The 23,139-nt window shown below is 43.3% G+C and overlaps 1 protein-coding gene across 1 annotated transcript in view; it reads right to left on the reverse strand.

Moving 5' to 3' along the window:
* The window catches only part of EEPD1 (endonuclease/exonuclease/phosphatase family domain containing 1), a 161,650-nt gene that overhangs the window by 54,505 nt on the left and 84,006 nt on the right, over positions 1–23,139 (reverse strand). Inside the window, exon 2 of the mRNA XM_004385306.2 lies at positions 12,290–12,341. Coding sequence (XP_004385363.1) covers positions 12,290–12,341 — 52 coding nt within the window. The remainder of the gene's footprint in view (positions 1–12,289; positions 12,342–23,139) is intronic.

Below are 23,139 nucleotides of genomic sequence, written 5' to 3' on the forward strand. Positions count from 1 at the left end.
AAAGCCAGACAAACTGGAACAGTAGAGAAGAGAGGACTCCATGAGACTATCGCCCTGAGACACTCTTTAAACCTAGAACCGAACCTATCCCCGGAGATCACCTTTTACAGAAATAGCAGACTGGTACTTAAAAATCATCAATATGAGATCAAAAAGTCAACAATTACTCAGAAACAAAGATGAGAAGGTAAGGGGGCAGGAAAATGAGAGTACTGGAAATGCAACAAACAACACAATTGAAGAGAATGTTGACACATTGTGATAAATGTAACTAATGTCACTGAACAATTTGTGTGGAAATTGTCAAATGGAACCTAATTTGTTGTGTAAACTTTCACCAAAAACTCAATAAAATGTTTACAGAAAAATAGTAAAAAAAAAAAAAAAAAAAAGTTGTTGCAAAAATAGATACGAGAAGTCACTAAACCAATGGACTACTACCTACAGCCTTCAATAACAACAAAAAGCAAACACTGGAGAAAGGGGAGAATCTGATTTCCAGAGTTACCACATTATAAGATTCAAATGTCCAGTTTTCAATAAAAAAGCACAAGTCATATAAATAAACAGGAAGGATAATTCATTCAGAAGAACAAAAGAAAGCAAAAGAAATATCCCTGAGGAAACCTAGATAATGGACTTACTAGACAAGAACAAAGTAGGAAGACTCACACTTCCTGATTTCAAATGTAGTAAAGTTTAAATGTAGCTTTATAGTAAAGTTACAGTAATCAAAACAGTGTCATACTGATTCAAGAATAGATCTGTAAACCAGAGGAATAGAATTACAGTACAGAAATAAAATCATACATCATGGCTAATTTTTTTTCAACAAGGGTGCCAAGTCCATTCAATGAGGAAAGAATAGTCTCTTCAACAAATGATGCTCGGGCAACGGAGTTCCACAGGCAGAAGAATGAAGTTGGGCCCCTACCACACATCATATATAAAAATTAATTCAAATAGAATAAAAGACCTAAATATGAGGGCTAAAAATCACAAAACTCTTAGAACAAAACATAGTTCTTCAGGACCTTGCTTTTGACAATGGTTTCTTAGATATTGCACTAAAAGCATGAGCAATAAAACTAAACTGGACTTCTCAAAATTAAAAACTTTAGTGCATCAAAGGATATCATCAACAAAGTGAAGAGACAACCTACAGACTGAGAGAAAAATTATGTGGCAAGAAGATTAGAGTGATCACAGAAGCCTTTGAATCCCTCGAGTTACCCGAAGTGAAGCCCACTCCTCCGAACTTATGAAGTCTGTGTTTAGCAGCACTTGATAAAGATGCAAACAGATCCACCATATCACTGGAGGATACAGTAGACCTTATTGACAGAGAACAAAAATGAGTTCCCTAAAATTTCATCTCATAGAGTGATAATGACTTGTCTTGAAGGACAAATTCACGCAGGGAGGCTTCAAAATCCCTCCCATCTCAAGTGACTGAGGCCAAAACCATTTTAAAGGTGTCTCAGAAGACAGTAAAACATCAAAGGGGAACAGTTAATAGCTTTGATGAAATGTTCAGCTTAAAGAAAGCCTAAAGCTACTTGTCCAAGAAGGGAGTGAATGGAAGGAAAGAATGCAGGTATTGAGGTAACAGAAAAGAGTGCTTGAAAACTTCAATAAGACCAAAGACATACAGTTCAAATCCAAAGGCTCCAACCAGGAGCAAGCATATTTACAGCATGACAATGCAGAGTTTGAAAGTGAGATTCAAAGCTTCAGCTGAAGCTCCAGATACTGCCTACACTACATGAAGAACATGAAATTCAACTTGGCAGACAATCAATGGAGGAAGAAAATTACTGCTTAGAAACAGAGAAGAAACCTCCCAAACTGTATGAAAATATCATCCTTACACATTGACACCTTGACTCCTACAGGAAGACAGCTGCAGAGCTGGAGAAACACCTGAAAAGCACCATTTCCTTCAACCAAAGGTAGATTAGCTCCCATGAGAAAATGGCTAAAGAAAGTTTTTAGGCAGTTATGTTGACCAAGAGAAAGCTCAACAACTCAAGGAAAAAAAATGGTCACAACAGGTAAAAGTTGGCAGAATGAGAGTGTCCATGGATTGAATTGTGTCCCCCCAAAATTTGTGTCAACTTGGTTAGGCCATGATTCCCAGTATTGTGTGGTTGTCCTCCATTTTGTGATGTTCCTACGTGTTATAAATCATAATCTCTGCCTGTGGTTAAAGAAGATTAGGGTGGGATGTAATACCCTTGCTCAGGTCACATCCCTGATCCAATGTAAAGGGAGTTTCCCTGGGGTATGGCCTGCACCACCTTTTATCTTACAAGAGACAAAAGGACAGGGAAGCTAGCAGAGAGTTGGGGACCTCATACCACCAAGAAAGAAGCACCAGGAGCATAGCATGTCCTTCGGACCCGGGGTTTCTGCGCGGAGAAGCTCCTAATCCAGGGGAAGATTGATGAGAAGGACCTTCCTCCAGAGCTGACAGAAAAAGAAAGCCTTCCCCTGGAGCTGATGCCCTGAATTTGGACTGCTAAGCCTACTAGCCTGTGAGAAATTAAACTTCTCTTTGTAAAAGTCATCCATTTGTGGTATTTCTGTTATAGCAGCACTACACAACTAAGACAGAGAATTTGAAACCCAGATTTTCAAAGTGGCTCCTTTGTGCCTGCTCTTCCACATGCAGCTCAAGGTAATGGGTCAAGAGGGTCATGCCATCTCCTGTATCAACTGGTGTCCAGGGGAACAGGAAGGGGTCAGCTGTGAGGGCACAGAGATCCAGGGAGATGTGGAGGTGTGATCCAGGTTTACAGCAGCCAACTCCTGAACATTCACAAGCACTGCGGGACATCTGATGTGTTTTCTCTCTTTAAATTTTTTTTCCTAATAATATTTTATTTTATTGTGCTTTTGGTGAATTTCAATTAATTTTGATTTTTTTAGTTTAATTTCTGTTACTTAATTGATGCTGCATTTGCTCTTCAACTGAAGTTTCAAGTAAGTACAATTCCTAAGATAGAGTTTCCAGAATATACATCATTTTGATATAACTTTTAAGAATATAATATCCATTTCATTGGACCCTCTAGCATTAGATCATATAAGTTCTGCATCATAATTTAATTAATTGGTCCACTATTACTTACACCATATTTGAAGTCTGACATGACCAAGTGGAGACATTTGAAACATTAAAGAAAATTTCTATATTCTATGAGCTGTGATAAGAAATTTGTGCAAGTATCCTCCTGTTTACCTCAATAAATGTTGATTGGTTTTAAAAATAACAACAAAAAAAGCAAAAAAAAAAAAAAAACTAAATCAATGACAACCACATCCCCAGCTAAACTTATTAGTATTTTCATTAGTTGATCTGTAAATTCATAGATTAATCTGAGGAGTTAGAATTTGGCAAGAAATTATTTCTCATTTTGTTTTTCTTTTTATTCTGTTATGTTGTTTATAATACTTTGCTGTTTAAACATTTCTAAATTTTATGCAATCAAAATAAAGTATATTTGTATGGAAAAATAAAAAACTCACTTTAAAAACCTGAGAGGTGAGGAGCTTGCGTTCTGCTGCTCTCGATCTCCCCCCAAACTCGAGCGTGCTGTTAGCTGCCCCTTCACTCCCCTGCTGGGGTGGGGGCACACCAACCAGAGGGGGACAGGGATGAAAGTGAGGAAAAGGAGGCTCTCAACCTCCAGCTTTCACCAGACTGACCAGAGGAACTGATGAGAAATGAATTTATGTGCACCACAAGGGCAGATAAACTACTTCTGAAGGTTCAGCAAGGGCTAGACTCCCTCTATCAGGGTGATGTGCCCTCTCCTCCAGAGAATCTCAATACAGGATCCCCTGGGATGGTTCCCCCGAAGGACCAGCATGGTCTCTAGGTATTGAGAACAGACTGAAGTCACCTCTAAAAAAGTACCAGGAGGCCCTGCTTCCACATGAGGTGATGTCCCCATCCAAGAATACTATTTAAGGATTCCTCAAAAATTGTCAACTATTTGGAAAATCTAAAGTCAGAAGTTCAATTTCATCCATACCAAAAAAAGATTTCTCAAACCCATGGTCAGTTCCTTCCTTTGATGGGGGGCTTGAAGAAAGGGCCAAAGGTGACTGTGGGTATGGCCTATGCCCATCAGGGTCAGTACTGCTATCCATGAAGCCCTCCACTGGCTCGTGATTTCCTGCCAGAGCTACCGGAGGCCTTGAAAAATCTCCGAGTTAGAGTCTCAGATAAGAGCCTGATGTTGGACACTTTTCTGCCTATTTAAATGCCCAGTGAACCACCACCACCCTGAGACAGTTCTTTACCTTCTCTCTTCATTCTCCATAGTGATGAAGAACTCTCTCAGTGGACTCAAGGGGGCTAATCCTGATCTGCCCAGGGCAGCTAATCTAACCCTTTACAGATTATAAAGGTTGTCTGTATATGTCTGTGTCTGTCTGCCTTCTGCAACACACAACCTACCTCTACTTCTAAATATCCTCCCTGACGCCAACTACAAATACAATACTTCTTCCTCTGACCCTAATTACCAGAGTTGGGTCAGATCTCACAAGTTAAAGGCACAGTCCTTTAGACTATCACTTACAAGTCAGCCGTAAGTTCAGGGGTTCCCAGGCCCCCTCAGTTCTGACCTGCTGGCTACATATTTGGGGGTTCCCGCTACCTTCCACCCTGGGCTCAAAAATTCTGTAAAATGACTCATAGAACTCAGAAAAGCTCTATACTTAAGAGTAAAGTTTATTATAGCAAAAAGGATATAAATGAAGGGATGCAAAGGGTGAGGTCTAGAAGGGTTCCCAATGCTGCGCTTCCATGACCCAAAAAGGGATGCGTCACCCTCCCAAGCACTGATGTCTTTCACCAACCAGGAAGCTCACCAAGCTTCTGTGTCCAGAGTCTTTATTAGGATCTCATTACGTAGGCATGATTGACTGAATCACTGCCCATGTGGTTGAACTCAACCTCCAGCCTCCATCCCCTCTCCTGAGGTCAGGCTAATAATGCATGGTGGGTCTTTCTGGCCTGGCCAGCCATCAAACAACAGTTACCTCATTAGCATAAACCTTCAGGTATGTTCTGGAGCACTTGTGGATAACAAAGATTTCAATCACTGGGGAAATTCCATGATTTTAGAGGTTATCTCTTATGTACCAAGAACAAAGACCAAATCCTTTGGGTAAAGTTCATTGTAAACCCCACAGTATTATTACAACCCCACGTTACAGATCAAGAAACTGAGGCTTACCAGTAACTTGCCCAAGAGGTCACCCAACAGTGAATGGTAGAGCTTGAGTTAACCACAGTCTATGTGCCCTCAGAGCCCAGGCTCTAGGTGGATAAAGCATGAACTCAGTGGGCTTCTGATTGGCAGCAGAGTTGTGGTCTAGGAAGGCTCCGGTAGGCAATGACCATGCACTCATGGGTGGTCTATGCCTCCCAGCTCGGTTCACACAAGTAGCTTTCCAGGCAGACTTTGGTCTCAGGTTACGTCAGCTGGGTGCCCCACCCTCCATCCATACCAGGGAAAGGGTGACCTCCAGCTGGAGTCAGTGGCCAAACTATTGTTTGCAGTTTTGCAGGAAGCTGTTTGAAAGGGTCATTGAAATGTGATCTTTCTAAATCAAGCTGTACCAATATTTTATTTCCTTTCATGCAATGCCATGTTTAAAGGCATTTGATGGGCCTGTTCAAAAAGCCTGGGAACAAGTCTGTGTGACTTAAGTTCAGAAAAACAAAAGGGTTCCACTGTTCAAGCAAAGGGAACAGAGCATCGTACGATGTGCATCCTTCTCAGAGAAAGTCCTTGCTCTTCTTGTACCTAATGGATGTTTGACAGAAAGCACATCTAAATCCAAAACACTTTTTCACAATCAATGTCATATGTCCTGTCATTGATTCATATTAGATCATCTGCTCATAGTTGTAACAATTTTTTAAACCAAGAAGTTGGTGGATAAACAGAATGTTGATTGTATGGCTTATAGCTTATTTTTTAAATAAACAACAGACCACTTGTCACTAGTCTGGGGACTGGCTTTATGTAGTGTTAAGGGAGAAGAAAAATTCAGAGACCTGACCTTCCCAGGTGCACCTCAGCCTCCTCCCCAATTTATTGCACCTGTAGTAAGACAAACAGCTTAAAGATGTGAAAACTGGAAACGTGCATGTCACAGGGTCACTGGGCACGTGCTCACCATTAATCTCTTCCCAGAAAGCATGTCTTGATGGTGAGTAGGGCAGATAACAATGCTCTGCTGTGATCTATAAGGTTTTCATTGGCTAATTTTCAGAAGTAGATTGCCAGGCCTTTCTTTCTAGGCTGTCTTAGTCTGAAAGCGCTGCTGAAACCTGTCCACCATGGGTGACCCTGCTGGTATTTGAAATACTAGTGGCATAGTTTCCAGCATCATTTAACAACATGCAAGCCAGCACAGCACAACTGATGGGTGGTCTTGGAGGAAGTATGGCCAAAACACTCCTTAGAAGTGAGGATGGTGAGACTTCATCTTGCTTATTTGGACACGTCATCAAGAAAAAACAATTGCTAGAAAAGGATATCATGTTTGGCAGAAGGTCAGCGAAAAAGAAGGAAATCCTTTATGGGATGCATTGATACAATAGCTGCAACAATAGGCTCAAACATACCAAGGATCAAGAAGATGGTGCAGGACTGGGCAACGTTTTGTGTTGTACATAAGGTTGCCATGAGTTGGAGATGACTCAATGGCAACTAACAATGACAGGGCCAAACCGCATGAAGGCTGGCCCCCCAAACTCAGTAAGGGCCACTGGGGAAAAGTGAGCAGAGAAAATAACTTAAAAACAAGCGTAAAAAGGGCAGATTTTCCCCTCTTCCCAATGACCAAGGATCAACACTGAAAAATGAAACCTAAGAGTTTTAATGTGGGAAGGAATCACAGAGAGCAGTTTTATAGATAAAGAAAGAAGGCCCAGGGAGGGAGGCTCTGCCAGGTCCCACAGCTGAACAGAGGCGAGGCTGGGAGCAGAACTTGCCCTGCAACTGAAGCCTCCGGGGGTGGCTTTGTTCTATGGAACCCAGCAAAACCTCTGCACTTCTAAAAATCAAACGGCTCCCCACCTAAAACTAGGTAAGTAACGATTCAGGCAAATGGCTGGTAATTTTAAACTAAAATACTAAGATCACAATAACAATGTCTAATGTTAGCAGGAAAAGCCCTATTAGTAGGAATAAGTTCTGTCTCCCAACCAAAACCAAACCAAACTCATTGCTGTCGAGTCGATGCCGACTCATAGCGACACTGTAGGACAGAGTAGAACTGCCCCGCAGGGTTTCCAAGGCCGTAATCTTTACGGAAGCAGACTGTCACATCTTTCTTCTGCGGAGCAGCTGGCGGGTTCAAACCACCGACCTTTCAGTTAGCAGTTGAGTGCTTTAACTACTGTGCCACCAGGGCCCCTTTCCTATTTCCTAGAAGGCCCCAAAACAGTGCTTCTTCTTCTTTTTTTAAGCCTTTTATATTGTTTTATATAATTTGAATATCCTACTATTCAGCTTTAACCCACACATGCCTGGGAGGGTAATGACCCCTTCAGAACAGCTTCCATTTTACCAGAGGGGTACATGTACATGTCCCCACTGTTGGGACTGATGGTCTAGAACTGACCAGTCCCATCACGGAGGGGTCTCAGGAACTCAGTAATTACAAAGCACAAAGGGATGCTGCCATTCAAAGTCCAGCTGCAAAGCATTCAAATAGTTCTGAGGTTTCCACGATGTGTGTCTGAGGCTTTTCTTGTTGGCTCTACTTATTAAACAAGACTGTTCTTAATAAAGGAGCCGTGGTGGCGCAGTGATTGAGAACTATGACTGCTAATCAAAAAGGTCAGCGGTTCAAATCCACCAGCCACTCCTTGGAAACTCTATGGAGCCCGGGTGTGCAGTGGTTAAGTGTTTGGCTGATAATCAAAAGGTCAGCAGATTGAATCCACGAGCCACTCCCTGGAAACTCTATGGGGCAGTTCTACTCTGTCCTATAGGATCACTATGAGTTGGAATCAACTTGATGACAATAGATGGGTTTTTTTTTTTTTTTTTTTGAGTTCTTAATAAAAGGAAGAAGCAAGTAAACTACAGATAAGAACTGGGTTCTTAGAGACAATTGTTTTTTTTTTTTTTAGTTCTTAATAAAAGGAAGAAGCAAGTAAACTACAGATAAGAACTGGGTTCTTAGAAATGGAAATGATAGTGCTCACATCTTCTGTTCTGGGGTGAAAAGAGCTTAATTGGCTAGAAAGCAAAAGGCTGACACAACACATAGGTTCTTTCTGAAGACGGACTCATCAGTAACAGTGATGGAGATGGTAAATGATACTCTACGGCATCATTTCTCATACGTTAGGGCACATGGACCACCTGGGGTCTTGTTAAAATGCAGACTCTGATGCAGGGGGTCTGGGGAAGGCCTGAGAGTCTGCACTTCTAACAAGTTTCTGATGCTGCTGACCTGTGAACCACACTTTGAGTAGCAAAACTCTTACAAGTTTACAAAAACCTTTTCTCAGTGGTTCTCCAACTTGTCCAGGTGGAAGAGAATCTATAAGTCATGAGGCTCTTAATAGGACAGAGCAGAACTGCCCCATACTGTTTCCAAGGAGTGCCTGGTGTATTTGAACTGCCGACCTTTTGGTTAGCAGCCGTAGCTCTTAACCACTGTGCCACCAGGGTTTCCATGAGGCTCTTTGGGGAACTTATTTTATTCCAACATATAAACTGGACCTACTACAAAAAATAGTGTGTCACTCAAAATGCATCTGGTTATCAAGCTCAGGATGATTGGTTGCTTCTGAATTTTTCTGGAAATGTTTGCTACTTGCCTGGCAAACAGAAAGCTCAACAAGTGCCTGAGGTAATGAATGAATGAATGAATGAACAAAAGGAGGAAATGGATATAACCTGGCTCCCAGCTGGCACCTGTGTGCAGACCATCTTGTAAAGCTTTCTACTGGTTATTTATGGAGATGGGGGGACAGTACAAAACCATCATCAGACTTGGAGAGAGAGAAGAAGGATGGGGAGGAGGAGGAGGAGAAAAATAACACGTGCAGCAGCTAACTTCCGGGAGGCCACTGAGCAAGGCACAGTGCTAAGTCCTTTACATGAGTTGTCTACTTCATCTTTGCAAAACCTCTGTGATTTGGGAATTATGATGATTCCCATTTTACAGACCAGGAAAACTGAAGCACCCAGAGGGTACTAAGTAACCAAAGATAATCCAGTTGGCCCTTTTAGCTCAGTAATGAAGTCACTCCTAAAGTTCACCCTGTGGCCAAAGATTAGACAGGCCCATAAAACAAAACGAAACTAGAGGGGCACACCAGCACAGCGGCAAGAATGAGAAGGCAGGAGGGGAGCCCAAGGTCGAGAAGGGAGAGTGTTGACATGTAGTGGGGTTGGTAACCAATGTCACAAAACAATATGTGTACTGTTTAATGAGAAGCTAGTTTGTTCTGTAAACCTTCATCTAAAGTACAATAATAAAAATAAATAAATAAAAAATTGATAAAGACAAACCAGTGGGGAAGGAGGGAGGCAGGTTTAGGGCCCAGGCTGTCTCAGTTTCCACACTACACTGCCCTCTCCACAGCAGCTTCAACATCCAATCCTAGGGCAGCACAGCCAGCTTCACTGCCAGTCACAGCAAGCCCTGGCCCCATTTCGCCATCCGTTTGTGGCCACTAACTGGCTTGGCTACGCAGCCTCCCCAAACCAGATTTTATATTACCACTGCGGAAAACCCAAATCAATGTTTTTAGGGCCTGTGTTCTCACTGTACTGACACACCTGAGTACAGAGGCTCCACATGTTTGCCAGCTTTGTGTGGTGGTTTTTATGGCGGAGTGAAACCAATTCATTTAATGAATACTGAGAAGAGAATTTTGGGGGGTAACTTTTTAAAAGTATCAAGAACTTACAAAGAACTCTCGCATCTGTCTTTGCAGACTGACCCACTATTTGCATCTTACCCCGTTTGCTTTCTCATTCACGCTTGCTCTTTCTCCATCATTGTGGGGTCTATGGGCAAGGTATATACACACCCACTTCTTTTTTTTTTCCTGAATCAGTTGACAAGTTATACCCATCATGCTGCTTTATGCCTAAATACATCAGTGTATCATTCCTAAGAATGAGGCCATTCTTTTACATAATCAGAAGACAGTTATCAACTTCCATAAAGTAACACTGATATACTTTCATCTAATTTGTTGTCCATATCCAATGTTGTCGCTGGTCCAATAATGTACTTTATAGACGGACCCAGTATTTTTTAATGGCTGGATGCATATTAAGAATTAATATAAGTAATTCAGAATTAACAGGAGTAGAGTGCTTTGGCACTTAGCAAGTCTTTTTGTTACATTAACTCATTTGATTCTCACGTTGCCTTTCTGAGGTCAGGCAGGCGGCCCTATCCTTGTTTTATCCATAACGGAAACAAGGCTGAAGGGACATCAAATACAGAGCCAGAGCTCAGACCCCTCCCCCACATCACTGCTTCGTTCCTATTTTTAAGACTTGATGCGTTTTAGCATCAACCAGCAGACTGAGCGCTAATCCGAGCATGTTAAATTCTAAAAATAAAATAATGTAGTTTGGGTACTTATCTCTCTAACCATTTTCTTTTATGTTAATGGTATGGATTCTAATTAATACCCATAGCTACATACTCAGGAAAAGTCCTAAGCTACCTATTATGGATTGAATTGTGTCCCCCAAAAACACGTGTTAGAATCCTAACCACTACACCTAATGTGGAAACCCTGATAGCAAAGTAGTTAAGAGCACGGCTGCTAACTAAAAGGTCAGCAGTTCGAATCCACCAGCTGCTCCTTGGAAACTCTATGGGGCAGTTCTACTCTGTTCTATAGGGTCACTATGAGTCAGACATGACTCAAGGACTCACCAGGGGTTTTGGTTTATACCTAATGTATGTAATCCCATTTGGGAATAGGGTTTTCTTTGTTATGTTCATGAGGCCATATCAGCGTAGGGTGTATCTTAGGCAAAGAAGCAACCAACACAAATACGGAAAAGATAGATTCCAGGTGGAGAGAGCCAAGAACCCGAGGAACACCAGGGCTAGAGAAGCTGAGACAAGGATCTTCCCCAGAGCCAACAGAGAAAGCCTTTGCCTAGAGCTGGTGTCCTCAATTCAGATTCTAGCCTCCTAAACTGTGAGAAAATTAATTTCTGTCTGTTAAAGCCACTCACTTGTGGTATTTCTGTCACAGCAGCACTAAGAAACTAAGACACTACTCCAGGGGAGCCACTTGGTATGAGTTAGGAAGCCTACGGGGGTGGGGACGGAGAGGGTGCAGCCAGGGCAGGGCACGTGGGGTCTGGCCTCAGCACCTGCCCAGCCTGCTTCACCAAGGAGCGCACCCTACTTCACCCACAGAATCCACAAGAAAGGATTCCCAGTTGCGAGCTTGACTTGAACACAGAAAGCCTAGACATGTGACATACCTCTTCCAGAGCACAGTAAAAAATTAGTTTGGGCATCGAGAGGGAGTTTCCCAATCCTCAGAAATAGCCTAAAAGAGGACTCAAAATCATGAACTTGCTTGTTCAACAGAAAAGCATTGGTTTGGGAAACAGAACTATGTGTGTTCAAATCCTGACTCTGCCACTGAGTTCATTTTCCTTGGGCAGGTTCTAACCTCGCTGGGCCTCTGTCCCTTCATCCATAAACAAGATGATAACACACACCAAGTAGAGCTGGGTGAGAAGCAGGGGTCCACGTGTGAAGTGGCTAGCTAACACACGGAAATTGTCTAGCTCCTGGTGTTACAGCCCCACAGCAGGGCAAGGCTCTGCCTTCCCCACAACCCTGAAGGAGCCAAGGAAGGTTGAGTCTATGTTAGTGGAACATGAACAATGTGGTAAGTCTGGATTACAATTTTGCAAGATTCACTGTTAAACCCAGCCATCAAGTTGACTCATGGGTACCCCATCCACGTGTGTGAGCGTACAGCTATGCTTCATAGGGTTTTCAATGGTTGATTTTTTGGAAGTAGCTCACCAGGTCTTTCTTCCAAGGTACTTTTGGGTGAACTTGAACCTCTAATCTTTTGGTTAGCAGGTGAGCATGTTAACTGTTTGCACCACCCAGGGACTCCCACTGGCTGTTAGGAATACAAAATAACAGACCAACTTTTGTGTGGCACTGAAAAGCCTTCAATCTCTTCAGGGACTTCGGCTCCAAGTTTGTAAATGTGGGGTAGGAAGAGCAAAACATTTACCTTTTCCAAGGCCTCTCTGTCAAGTAGTTCTTGCACAGCTAGAAGCTTGATGCTGTAAGATAAAACGAAAACCACGCCTGAAAACAAATCCTTTCATGTCACCGAGTGTCACAGAAGTCACAAGAACAAAGGTTTGAAATTTCATCCTGCATCACTACTTCACCTCCCATCTTAAGGTGACCTTGTATTTGAATCGAAATTACCATTTCAGAACTATTAAAAAGCTTTCTAAACTCTAAATTGATTAACAGCTGCTTTATGTAAGGAATTCACACAAATTCCGAGGAATTTAAAGAAGAAACCAGTAAGCCAAGTTCAGTATTAATCTTCACTTGATGTCCCACTGAAGACAACGAGCAAATAGCTAAAATCATTGCTTACCAGAGGGCCTGCCCAGGCTCTGCTTGGGTGTTTACCAAACATTTATCAAGCCCTACTGTGTGCAGTGGAGCCCTGGCGGCACAGTCGTTAAGTGTTCAGCTGCTAACCAAAAGGCTGGCAGTTTGAATCCACCAGCCGCTTCTTAGAAACTCTATGGGGCAGTTTGACTCTGTTCTATACGGTCCCTGTGAGTTCGAATTGACTCAACAGCAACGGGTTTAGTTTTTTTTTTTTTTTTTTGGTTTACGGTGTGCAGGTGGCTGAGGACACCAGATGACTATGACAATTCCTGCTCTCGGAGCTCACAGCCTCTCAGAGGACACGGTCAGACCAGACCGCAGTGTGCAAAGTGGATGTGCTGAGCTGCAGAGAGAAGCCCAGCCCAGAGAAGGTCAGAAGAGACTTCCTGGAGGAGGGATCAGTTTTGCCATGCGGGGAGGGAGCTGAGTTGAAAGCGACCCAGAGAGTGACAGCGGGGGAGAGAGAGGGCACAAGCTGTGCAGACCCCTGGTTTCCAGCTTAGGGGCCTGAGCCCAGACTGTAGTCAGCAACCAAGAGGACAGAATTCAGAAGTGGTGCAGGGTTCATACCTGGCTGCCATCGAGTTGATTCTGACTCATAGCGACCCCATGTGTTACAGAGTAGAACTGCTCTGTAGGGCTTTCTTGGCTGTAGTCTTTACAGAAGCAGATTGCTAGGCCTTTCTTTCATGGAGCCACTGGGTAGGTTCAAATCGCCAACCTTTAGGCAAGTAGTCAAGTGCAAACTGTCCGTGCCACCCAGGGACCTGTAGGTTTTATAGGGAGGTAGTTTTCATCTTCTGACCTGTTGTGTTTGAGGTACCCATTGACACAGTGAGGCTGTGAGGGGGCCCTGGGCTGGGCTCACCAGCATACTGGTTGACACATAAGAGTCAAGGAAACTCCTTAGGGAGTGAGTGTGCTGTTGCTGGTGTCACGATGTTCTTTTCTAACCCACTCCCCACTTCCACCTAACCTGGTAGGGTCACTGTTCACTGTGCCCTGCTCCCGCTGAGCTGGCCAGGCTCCCCAGGGCAGACATGAGCCCCTCCTGTCCCATGTGCCTCCTGCAGAAGGGGTAAGGCCCATGATCAGGTTTATCGACATTTTCGGAATTCTTTACCATCTCTCTGTACAAGTAAGTAGGCACTGTCCAACCAAATGCGATGGTTTATTTAAAAGCCGCTCTGGGAAGTACAATAAAAGTTGTAAAGGCTTACAAGAAACAAGCATCAGTGACAACAATGTAGTCAAGATCAGAGCTAACGGACAGGACGCTGGGTGTTCACTCTGCCCTAACCAAACTGGCTTTCATTTTGTCATACTGTGGTGGCTTGCGTGTTGCTGTGATGCTGGGAGCTAGGCCACTGGTATTTCAAATACCAGTAGGGTCACCCACGGTGAACAGGTTTCAGTGGAGCTTTCAGACTAAGATTAGGAAGAAAGGCCTGGTGATCTACTTCTGAGAATTAGCCAATGAAAACATTATGGATTACCAGAAGAACTTAATGGCGTCTGACTACCACCACTGACCATTCTGACCAGGGACATAATAGAAGGTCCCGGTTAGAATGGGAGAAAAATGTAACTTTGGTGAGTGGCATCTGGGGTCTTAAAAGCTTGCAAGTGGCCATCTAAGACGCATCAGTTGGTCCCAACCATCTGGAGTAAAGGAGAATGAAGAACACCAAGGAAAGCATTAGCCCAGAGACAGAAAGGGCCACATAAACCAGAGACTTCTGAGACCAGAAGAACTAGATGGTGCCCGGCTACCACCAACGACCGTCCTGACAGGGAACACAACAGAGAGTCCCTGATGGAGCCAGAGAAAGGTGGAATGCAGAACTCAAATTCTAGTAAGAAGACCAGACTTAATGGTCTGACTGAGACTGGAGGAACCCCGGAAAGCATGGCCCCGGATTCTGTATCAGCCCAGAAATAAAACAACTTCCAAGACCAACTCTTCAGATAGGGATTGGACTGGACTGTAGGACATAAAGTGATACTCGTGAGGAGTGTGCCTCTTAGCTCAAGTAGATGCAAGAGACTAAACAGACAGCTTCTGCCCGGAGGTGAGATGGGAAGGCAGAAAGGGTTAGGAGCTGGTTGAATGGACACAGGGAATCAGGGGTGGAAAGGAGGAGTGTGCTGTCACAGTATGGGGAGAGCAATTAGGGTCACATAACAATGTATGTATAAATTTTTGTATGGGAGACTAACTTGAAATGTAAACTTCATCTAAACTACAATTAAAAAAAATATTTGTTAAGGGAGACAAGATTTAAATGGTAGGTTTTGTTGTTATTATTATAGCACTCTCCATATTATGTTCTATTTAACTGGGTTTGAAGTTTGGCCTACTCCTCAATGAGCTCCTTGAAGAGAGGGATGCTGCCTTAATTATCTGAAAATCCCATGGGCAGATAGTTACCTAATGAGTGTCCATTGGGTAGAATTCCTCAAATAATAATGGAAGCAAGAGAATCACAGCCAATGGGAAGAAGGGGGCATACTTTTACCTACATGTAAAGCATAAACATATTTTTTTATAAATAAAATTAGACAATTAGAAAAATGAGGTGAGCAAGGTGCATTCAAAAGGATAAATACCAATAAATTCTCCAGTATTTTAAATCACAAAAGGCTCAAAAGTTGGCAGGTATGAGCAAAAGTTACAGAAGAATACATTAGACCATGTGTCATGGATTGAATTGTGTCCCCCAAAAATATCTGTCAACTTGGCTGGGTCATGATTCCCAGTATTGTATGATTGTGTACCATTTTGTAATCTGATGATTTCCTCATGTGTTATAAACTTTATTACTATGATGTAATAAGATGGATTAGCGGCAGTTATACTGATGAGCTATACAAGATTGGATAGTGTCTTAAGCCAATCTCTTTTGAGATATAAAAGAGAGAAGCAAGCAGAGACACTTGGGAACCTCATAACACCAAGAAAGCAGTGCTGGGAGCAGAGCACGTCCTTTGGACCTGAGGTTCCTGCGTAGAGAAGCTCCCAGACCAAGGGAAGATTGATGACACGGACCTTGCTCCAGAGCCCACGGAGAAAGCGTTCCCCTAGAGCTGATGCCCTGAGTTTGGACTTGTAGCCTACTGGACTGTGAGGGAATAAATTTCTCTTTGTTAAAGCCAAAAAAAAAAAAAAAAAAAGGAAGAAAAATGTAGAACAAAACTCATATTCATAAAAACAACCAGACTTACTGGACTGATAATAGCCTGGAGGAAACCCGAGACTATCGCCCTAAGATACCCTTTTAACCTGGAACTGAAGCCACTCCCAGAGGTCACCTTTCAGCCAAATATTAGATTGGCCTAAAAAATAAACAATAACACCTTTGAGGAATGTGCTCCTTTAAACAATCAACTATATGAGACCGAATGGTCAACATTTACCCAAAAGCAAAGATGAGAAGGCAAGGAGGGGCAGGGAAACTGGATGGATGAAGCGGGGCAGGTGAGGTGGAAATGGTGAGAGCGCTGATACATTGCAGGGACTATAACTGATGTCAGGGAACAATCTGTGTATGAATTGTTGAATGGGAATCTGATTTATTGTGTAAACTTTCACCTAAAACACAACAAAATATTAGGAAAACAAGAACAACAACAACCTTGCATATCACAACAGAACACTGTCTAATTTGCTTGCTTTGTACCTATCATGAGGAGGGGGTCAATTACTGGAGGACGACATCATGTGTGGTGAAGTAGAGGGCCAGTGACACCGAGGGAGACCCTTAGTGAGACGAACTGGCATAAGAGCTGCAACGATGGACTCAAACATACCGGTAATTCTGAGGATGAGGCAGAACTGGGCAATGTTTCATTCTGTTGTACATCAAGTTACCATGAGTCAGAGACAACTCAATGGCAGCTAACCACCACCACCACCAACCTGGATGGATAAAATCATAGGTCATGCCTCAGATTCTCCATCTGGAAAAGAATGCTTCAAACAAGACTGCTGAATGTATTCTCCTTTAGTGAAAGATGCTACGTGCATTTATAAAAAATTACTGCCATTAATGAAATGAGCCTGGTGGCTGGTCAAAGATATTGGCCATGCTTGCCCACATTCTGATTCCCAACGTACAACTCTAGATTCCAGGTTATTAATATAGACAGCAATTCCTATGCTAAGGTAGGAGATTCCAGTTGTGGCTCAAGTTTCAGAAGCTTAAATTGCCTCTAAAATAACCGCTGGAAAATATTTACACTGGAGGGACTTCTAGCTCCTCTCTGTGGTCATGGAGTCCAACTTAGTATCAGATATCAAAAGGTAGAGGAAAGGTTTAAACACTGTTAAGAGGGTCACCTCTCTTTTTCTCTCTGTTCACAAGGATGCTACATTCAAGCTGCTGTAGAACATGACTTGAAAACTGATGGTTTCACACTCTGAATGAAAATGAAAATTAAAACAACTTCAGTTGACTCTTACTTAGGTCAAAGCCTTAAGAAAGCTATTCCCTGCTCTCTTCACTTTACTTTCCTCTAGATCGGGTATTGTAAATTTTTGGCATGCCGATGGCTACTCTCCAACCCCCTCCACTTCTTTCCATGGAACTTTTCCCCACTGAACTCAGATACAGCCACAGAATCCTTCTTAACACTCCAGTAAACCACAAACAATCTATTAAAATTGGCATGTGAGATAAAACTCATTTAACATCTACTCTAAAATCAATACCAAGTGGAGTCAATGTATCAAGGGAGGAAGAGAAAAACAGACACTTTAACAGTACTAAAACCTAGCAACATAGGATGGGACAGCTTCAGGGGCAGGGAGAGAGAAGATGATAGGACACTCAAATCTATACAGTTTGAGTTTCAATTCAAAATGCATTGTTAATAAGAAGCTACTGCCACAGCTGTTCATGACCTTGGATTTCTTTCAAAGGCTGTTTTTTTTTCTTCCTTATAGCTATAGTCTTTAAGAGTACTCTGCGAGCTTTCCTGTTATATAACTATCTTAATGTTATTTCTTACCAAATTGAACACTCTCCAAATTTGGGGTATTTATTTCAGTATTTAAGGTATCAGATTCTTCCAGCACATCAGATACTCCTTGGAAGGAAATTTCATACCTACTGAAGGAGCAACAAGCCCATTTACCAAATCCTCCATTTGACACCATCCAACCTCTTGATAAAAACTTCTTGATTCACCACCTATCGGTCAGTTTGTCATACTATGGTGATGTGCGTGTTGCTGTGATGCTGGAAACTATGCTACCAATATTTCAAACACCAGCAGGGTAACCCATGGTGGAAAGGTTTCAGCAGAGCTTCCAGACTAAGATAGATTAGGAAGAAGGGCCTGGCAATGTATTTCTGAGAATTAGCCAATGAAAACCTTATGAGTTACAACAAAACATTGTCTGACTTGCTTGCTTTGGACACATCATCAGGAGAGGTCAATCACTGGAGGAGGACATCATGTTTGGTGAAGTAGAGGGCCAGTGATGGCGAGGGAGACCCTCGGCGAGATGGATTGACATAACAGCAGCAACAGTGGACGGAAACACACTGGCAACTGTGAGGATGACGCAGGACTGGCAACATGTCATTCTGTTGTACATAAGGTCGCCAGGAGCAAGAGATGACGTGCTAGCATCTGTCTTTCTATCTATCCATCAATCAACCAATCATCTTCTTGATGTCCTGGAAAAGTCTCTCATTCTCAATTTTGTCCCTCTTTTTCCTTTTCTCCTTCTCTCTCTTCCTTTCGCTAATTGCACAAACATATAGTGAATACCTCCTCTATTTTAGAAACTGTGTCAGGCGTCAAGGGGTCAAAGATGAACATGACATCGTCCCTACCCTCAAAGGGTTCACAGGAGCTACGATGCTATGTGGGTACATGTCCAGGGAGGGGTGTTTTCCTGAGCCTCTCCTGGGTCAAATGTGGGCCAGCAGAGCTGGGTTAACCAGGCCTGTCTGTCAGGCGGCCTAGCACTCTGTCAGCAGGCTCTGAAAACAGCAAAGCCCCCAACCAATAGAAGCTGCAATGAGAATGAACTACAATTTTTTTCTGGACTCCACTTTTAGGAGAGGCAAGTCAGACACAAAAGCAGCTGACAGCAGTGACTCAGAAAAACAACAACTTCAAGGGCAAGTCCTGAAGTCAAGACAGGCAGCAATTAGGGAGACCTAGAATGCTAAATAAGCTGCAAGGAGGAAAGATGCTTGAGGGGAGATGCCTTATTCATCTGGAATAGTCTGGCACAGCGAGGTCTCTGACAGAATTCGAGGTGGTGATGGGAAAGTACAAGGCAGACACCCACAGGAGAGAAGAAAAGGAGGGCTGAAGAGATAGAGACCACCCTGCAGTCTGGGGGTGACTTACATGAACCTCAATGGCCCTTGAAAAGGCAGATATGAGATAGCTCTGTAAGTACTGTAAAAGCACTTGTCTGAGTTATCTAGTGCTGCTACAACAGAAATACCACAAGTGGGTGGCTTTAACAAACAGAAATTTATTTTCTCACAGTTTAGGAGGCTAGAAGTCCGAACGCAGGGCGCCAGCTCTAGGGGAAGGCTTTCTGTCTCTGTCAGCTCTGGGGGAAGGTCCTTGTCTCTTCAGCCTCTGTTTTCTGGTTCTTTGGAGGTCTCCATGTGGCTTGGCTTTGATCTTCCCACATCTCTGCTTGCTCCTCTCTGCCTAATCAGCTTGGTTTGTATCTCAAAGGGGATCATTCAAGACACACCCTACATGATATGGCCTCATTAACATAATAAAGAAAACCCTATTCTCAAATGGGATTTTATCTACAAGTATCCCCTTCCCCACCCTGCCCCAAAAAGAACCAAACTCATTGCCAAACTCAATGCCAACTCCAAGTGACCCTATAGGACAGAGTACTATTGCCCCATAGGGTTTCTAAGGCTGTAAATCTTTTTTTCTTTAATTTTATTTTATTGTACTTTAAGTGAAAGTTTACAATTCAAGTTAGTCTCTCATACAAAAATTTATACATACATTGTTATGTAACCCTAACTGCTCTCTCTATACTGTGACCTCACGTTCCTCCTTTCCATCCCAGATTTCCCGCGTCCATTCAGCCACCTCCTATCCCTTTCTGCCTGCTCATCTCGCATCCAGACAGGAGCTGCACATTTAATCTTGTGTATCTACTTGAACTAAGAAGCACACTCTTCATGGGTATCATTTTATGTCTTATAGTCTAGTCTATTCTTTGTCTGAAGAGTTGGCTTCGGGAATGGTTTTAGTTCTGGGTTAACAGAAGTCTGGGGGCCATGTGTTTTGGAGTTCCTCCAGTCTCAGTCAGACCATTAAGTCTGGTCTTCTTACTAGAATTTGAGTTCTGCACTCCACTTTTCTCCTGTTCCATCAGGGACTCTCTGCTGTGTTCCCTGTCAGGGCAGTCATTGGTGGTAGCTGGGCACCATCTAGTTCTTCTGGTCTCAGGCTGATGAAGTCTCTGGTTTATGTGGCCCTTTCTGTCTCTTCGGCTAATACTTTCCTTGTGTCTCTGGTGTTCTTCATTCTCCTTTACTCCAGGTGGTTGGGACCAATAGATGCATCTTAGATGGCGGCTTGCAAGCTTTTAAGACCCCAGACGAAAGGCTGTAAATCTTTATGGAAGTAGACTGCCACATTTTTCTCCCCTGGAGTGGCTGGTGGGTTCAAACCTCCAAGCTTTCAGTTAGCAGCCAACCGCTCTAACCACTGCACCACCAGGGCTCCTCATCCACAAATATAGGTGTAAGGAATTACTACACATATTTTTTGGGGACACAATTCTATCCATAACAGCACCTAAATGGTAAACTCCTAACTATACAGAAACACACACTTCCAGGATAGATTATAACCTAAAGGGCACCAGAGCTAAGAATTTTCTCTAGCTCCCTTTCTCTAAGAATTCTGGCATTTGGAATTATTAAGTTTGAATTATTAAGTATGTCATTATTAGCTGCTGTCAAGTTGACTCCAACTCATAGTGACCATACGTACAAAAGAAGGAAACATAGCCCGGTCCTGCTCCATCTTTATGATGGTTGGTATGTTTGAGTTCATTACTGTAGCTATTGTGTCAGTCCATCTCATCGAGGGTTTCCCTCACTTTCACTGGTGCTCCACTTTACCAAACATGCTGTCCTTTTCTAGCAACTGGTCTTTCCTGATGACATGTCCAAAATAAGTCAGCCAAAGTCTCACCATCCTCGCTTCTAAGGAGCATTCTTGTTCTATTTCTTCTAAAACTGATTTGTTTGTTCTTCTGGCAACCCATGGTATATTCAATATTCTTTGCCGACGCCACAATTCAAATGCATCAATTCTTCTTCTGTCTTCCTTTTAGTATGTGGGATATAGTAATGCTCAATAAATGTATAATGCATGCAATATAATGGATCCATTCCCTCATCGAATGGGTAAAATATTTAAGGACTGTATGTTATGTGCCAGGTGCTAGTGGGCACTAGGGATACAATGATGAATAAACGCAGCCTCTGCCTTCAAGGCTCTGAGTCTAACGGAGAAACCAGGAAAGTGCCATCAGCAACGTGATGAGTGCTCTCATGAGGCAAGCTCAGAGTGCTATGCGGCCCTTAGGAAGGGCATTATACAACCTATAGGCTTCCTGGGAAGTGTCTTCTAAGCTGAAGTCTACAGGCTTGCTAGCCAGAGAGGAGGACAGGAGAATTCCAGGTAACGTGGGAAGAACAGCATGAGAAAAGGAATGAGGGAGAGAGTGCGCATGGAGGGAGTCAGGGACTCCCAGCCACCAGGGAACATGGGGGTGGCGGCAGGGGTAAGGTGGTGTCAACAGATTGCTCTGCAGAAGCAGGCAGGGCCAGGCTTCCTTAGAATTTGGTAGCCATATTAAAGAGTTCGAACTGTATTTTTAGGGTAAGGAGTGGCCACTGATGATTTAGGGTAGTGGTGTGGTATAGGGCCCGGCGCATAGAAGACATGCAATGTAGGTGTAAAAATGGCTGCAGAGTAGAGAATGGATTTTGGAGGCGGGGGGACAAGACTAGAGGCAACAAGACCAGAGCTGGGTCCAGGTAAAAGCTGAGGGTGGTTTGTGCCAGGGAAAAGGCACCGGACTAATCCTAAACGGATCAGCAGTTGGCAGGACCCAATGGTGGCATGGATGTGGCGAACGAGAGTGAAATATCACCTCCATTTCCAGCTTGTGAAACAAGGTGCTGGAGGGACCATGTACTTAGGGAATAATGCAGGAGAAGAGTGGCACCTTCAGTCATGGACATGTTGACTCTAGGTGCCTTTGGGATCTCTGAGTAGGGATGTTGGTAGGCAGCTGACTGTAACTGCTCCAGGACTCAGCAAGTTCTGGGCTCTAGACTGGGAGGTCATGAACATGCAGATGGTGGCTGCAGGGATTGGTCACCCAGGAGGCTGTGTGGAGAGAGAAGACCACTAAGAGCAGAATCTCAAGGACAAGCAGCATTTAACAGATAGGCATGGAACAGGAGCCTGTTAGGGAAGCAGAAAAGAAACTCCAGCAACATAAAAGGAGAACTGAGAGCACATGGCTCAAAAGCTAAGAGTAGAGAATGATGCAAGAAGGCAGGGGGAGGCAATGGGTTCAGATTTTACCAAAAGTCAGGCAAGTTAAGGCTGGTGTTGTTGCTGAGAGCAGTTTCAGGGGAGTGCTGGAGATGATGCTGGTGTCAACAGGCGAGGACTGGATGGGAGGTAAGGGGGAGAAATAATTAGATTAAAATCTAGAGACAACCACCAGTCTGAGTCCAGTGCAACTAGATGGTGCCTGGCTACCACCACCAACTGCTCTGACAGGGATCACAACAGAGGGTCTCGGACAGAGTGGAAGAAGAATGTAGAACAAAATTCAAACTCATAAAAAAGGCCAGATTTACTGGTTTGACAGACAGTGGAGAAACCCTGAGAATATGGCCTACAGACACCCTTTTAACTCTGTAGTGAAGTCACTTCAGAGGTTCACCCTTCAGCCAAAGATTAGACAGGCCTATAAGACAAACAATAAAACACATAGTTCAACCATGTATAGACTAAATGGAACACCAGCCCAAAAGCAAAGGCTAGAAGGCAGGAAGGGACAGGAAAACTGGACGAATGGAAATGGGGAACCCAAGGTCGAGAAGGGGAGAGTGTTGAAAAATTGCAAGGATGGCAACCAATGTCACAAAACAATTTGTGTATTAATTGTTTAATGAGAAACTACTTTGCTCTGAAAACGTTCACCTAAGGCACAATTAAAAAAAAAAATGTGGGGAGAAGATGTAGGGTGGCTTCTTACAGCAATAGCTGTCACAGAGTCGAATGTAAAGTTGAGAGGTCTCTACCCTAAAGACTCTACGAGAAATCTACTGGAACTAATAGAAAGATTCAGCAGAGTAGCAGGATACAAGATAAACATTCAAAAATCAGTTGGATTCCTATACGCCAGTAAGG

The sequence above is a fragment of the Trichechus manatus genome, unplaced genomic scaffold, assembly GCF_000243295.1.
Source record: "Trichechus manatus latirostris isolate Lorelei unplaced genomic scaffold, TriManLat1.0 scaffold00137, whole genome shotgun sequence".
Taxonomy (NCBI): domain Eukaryota; kingdom Metazoa; phylum Chordata; class Mammalia; order Sirenia; family Trichechidae; genus Trichechus; species Trichechus manatus.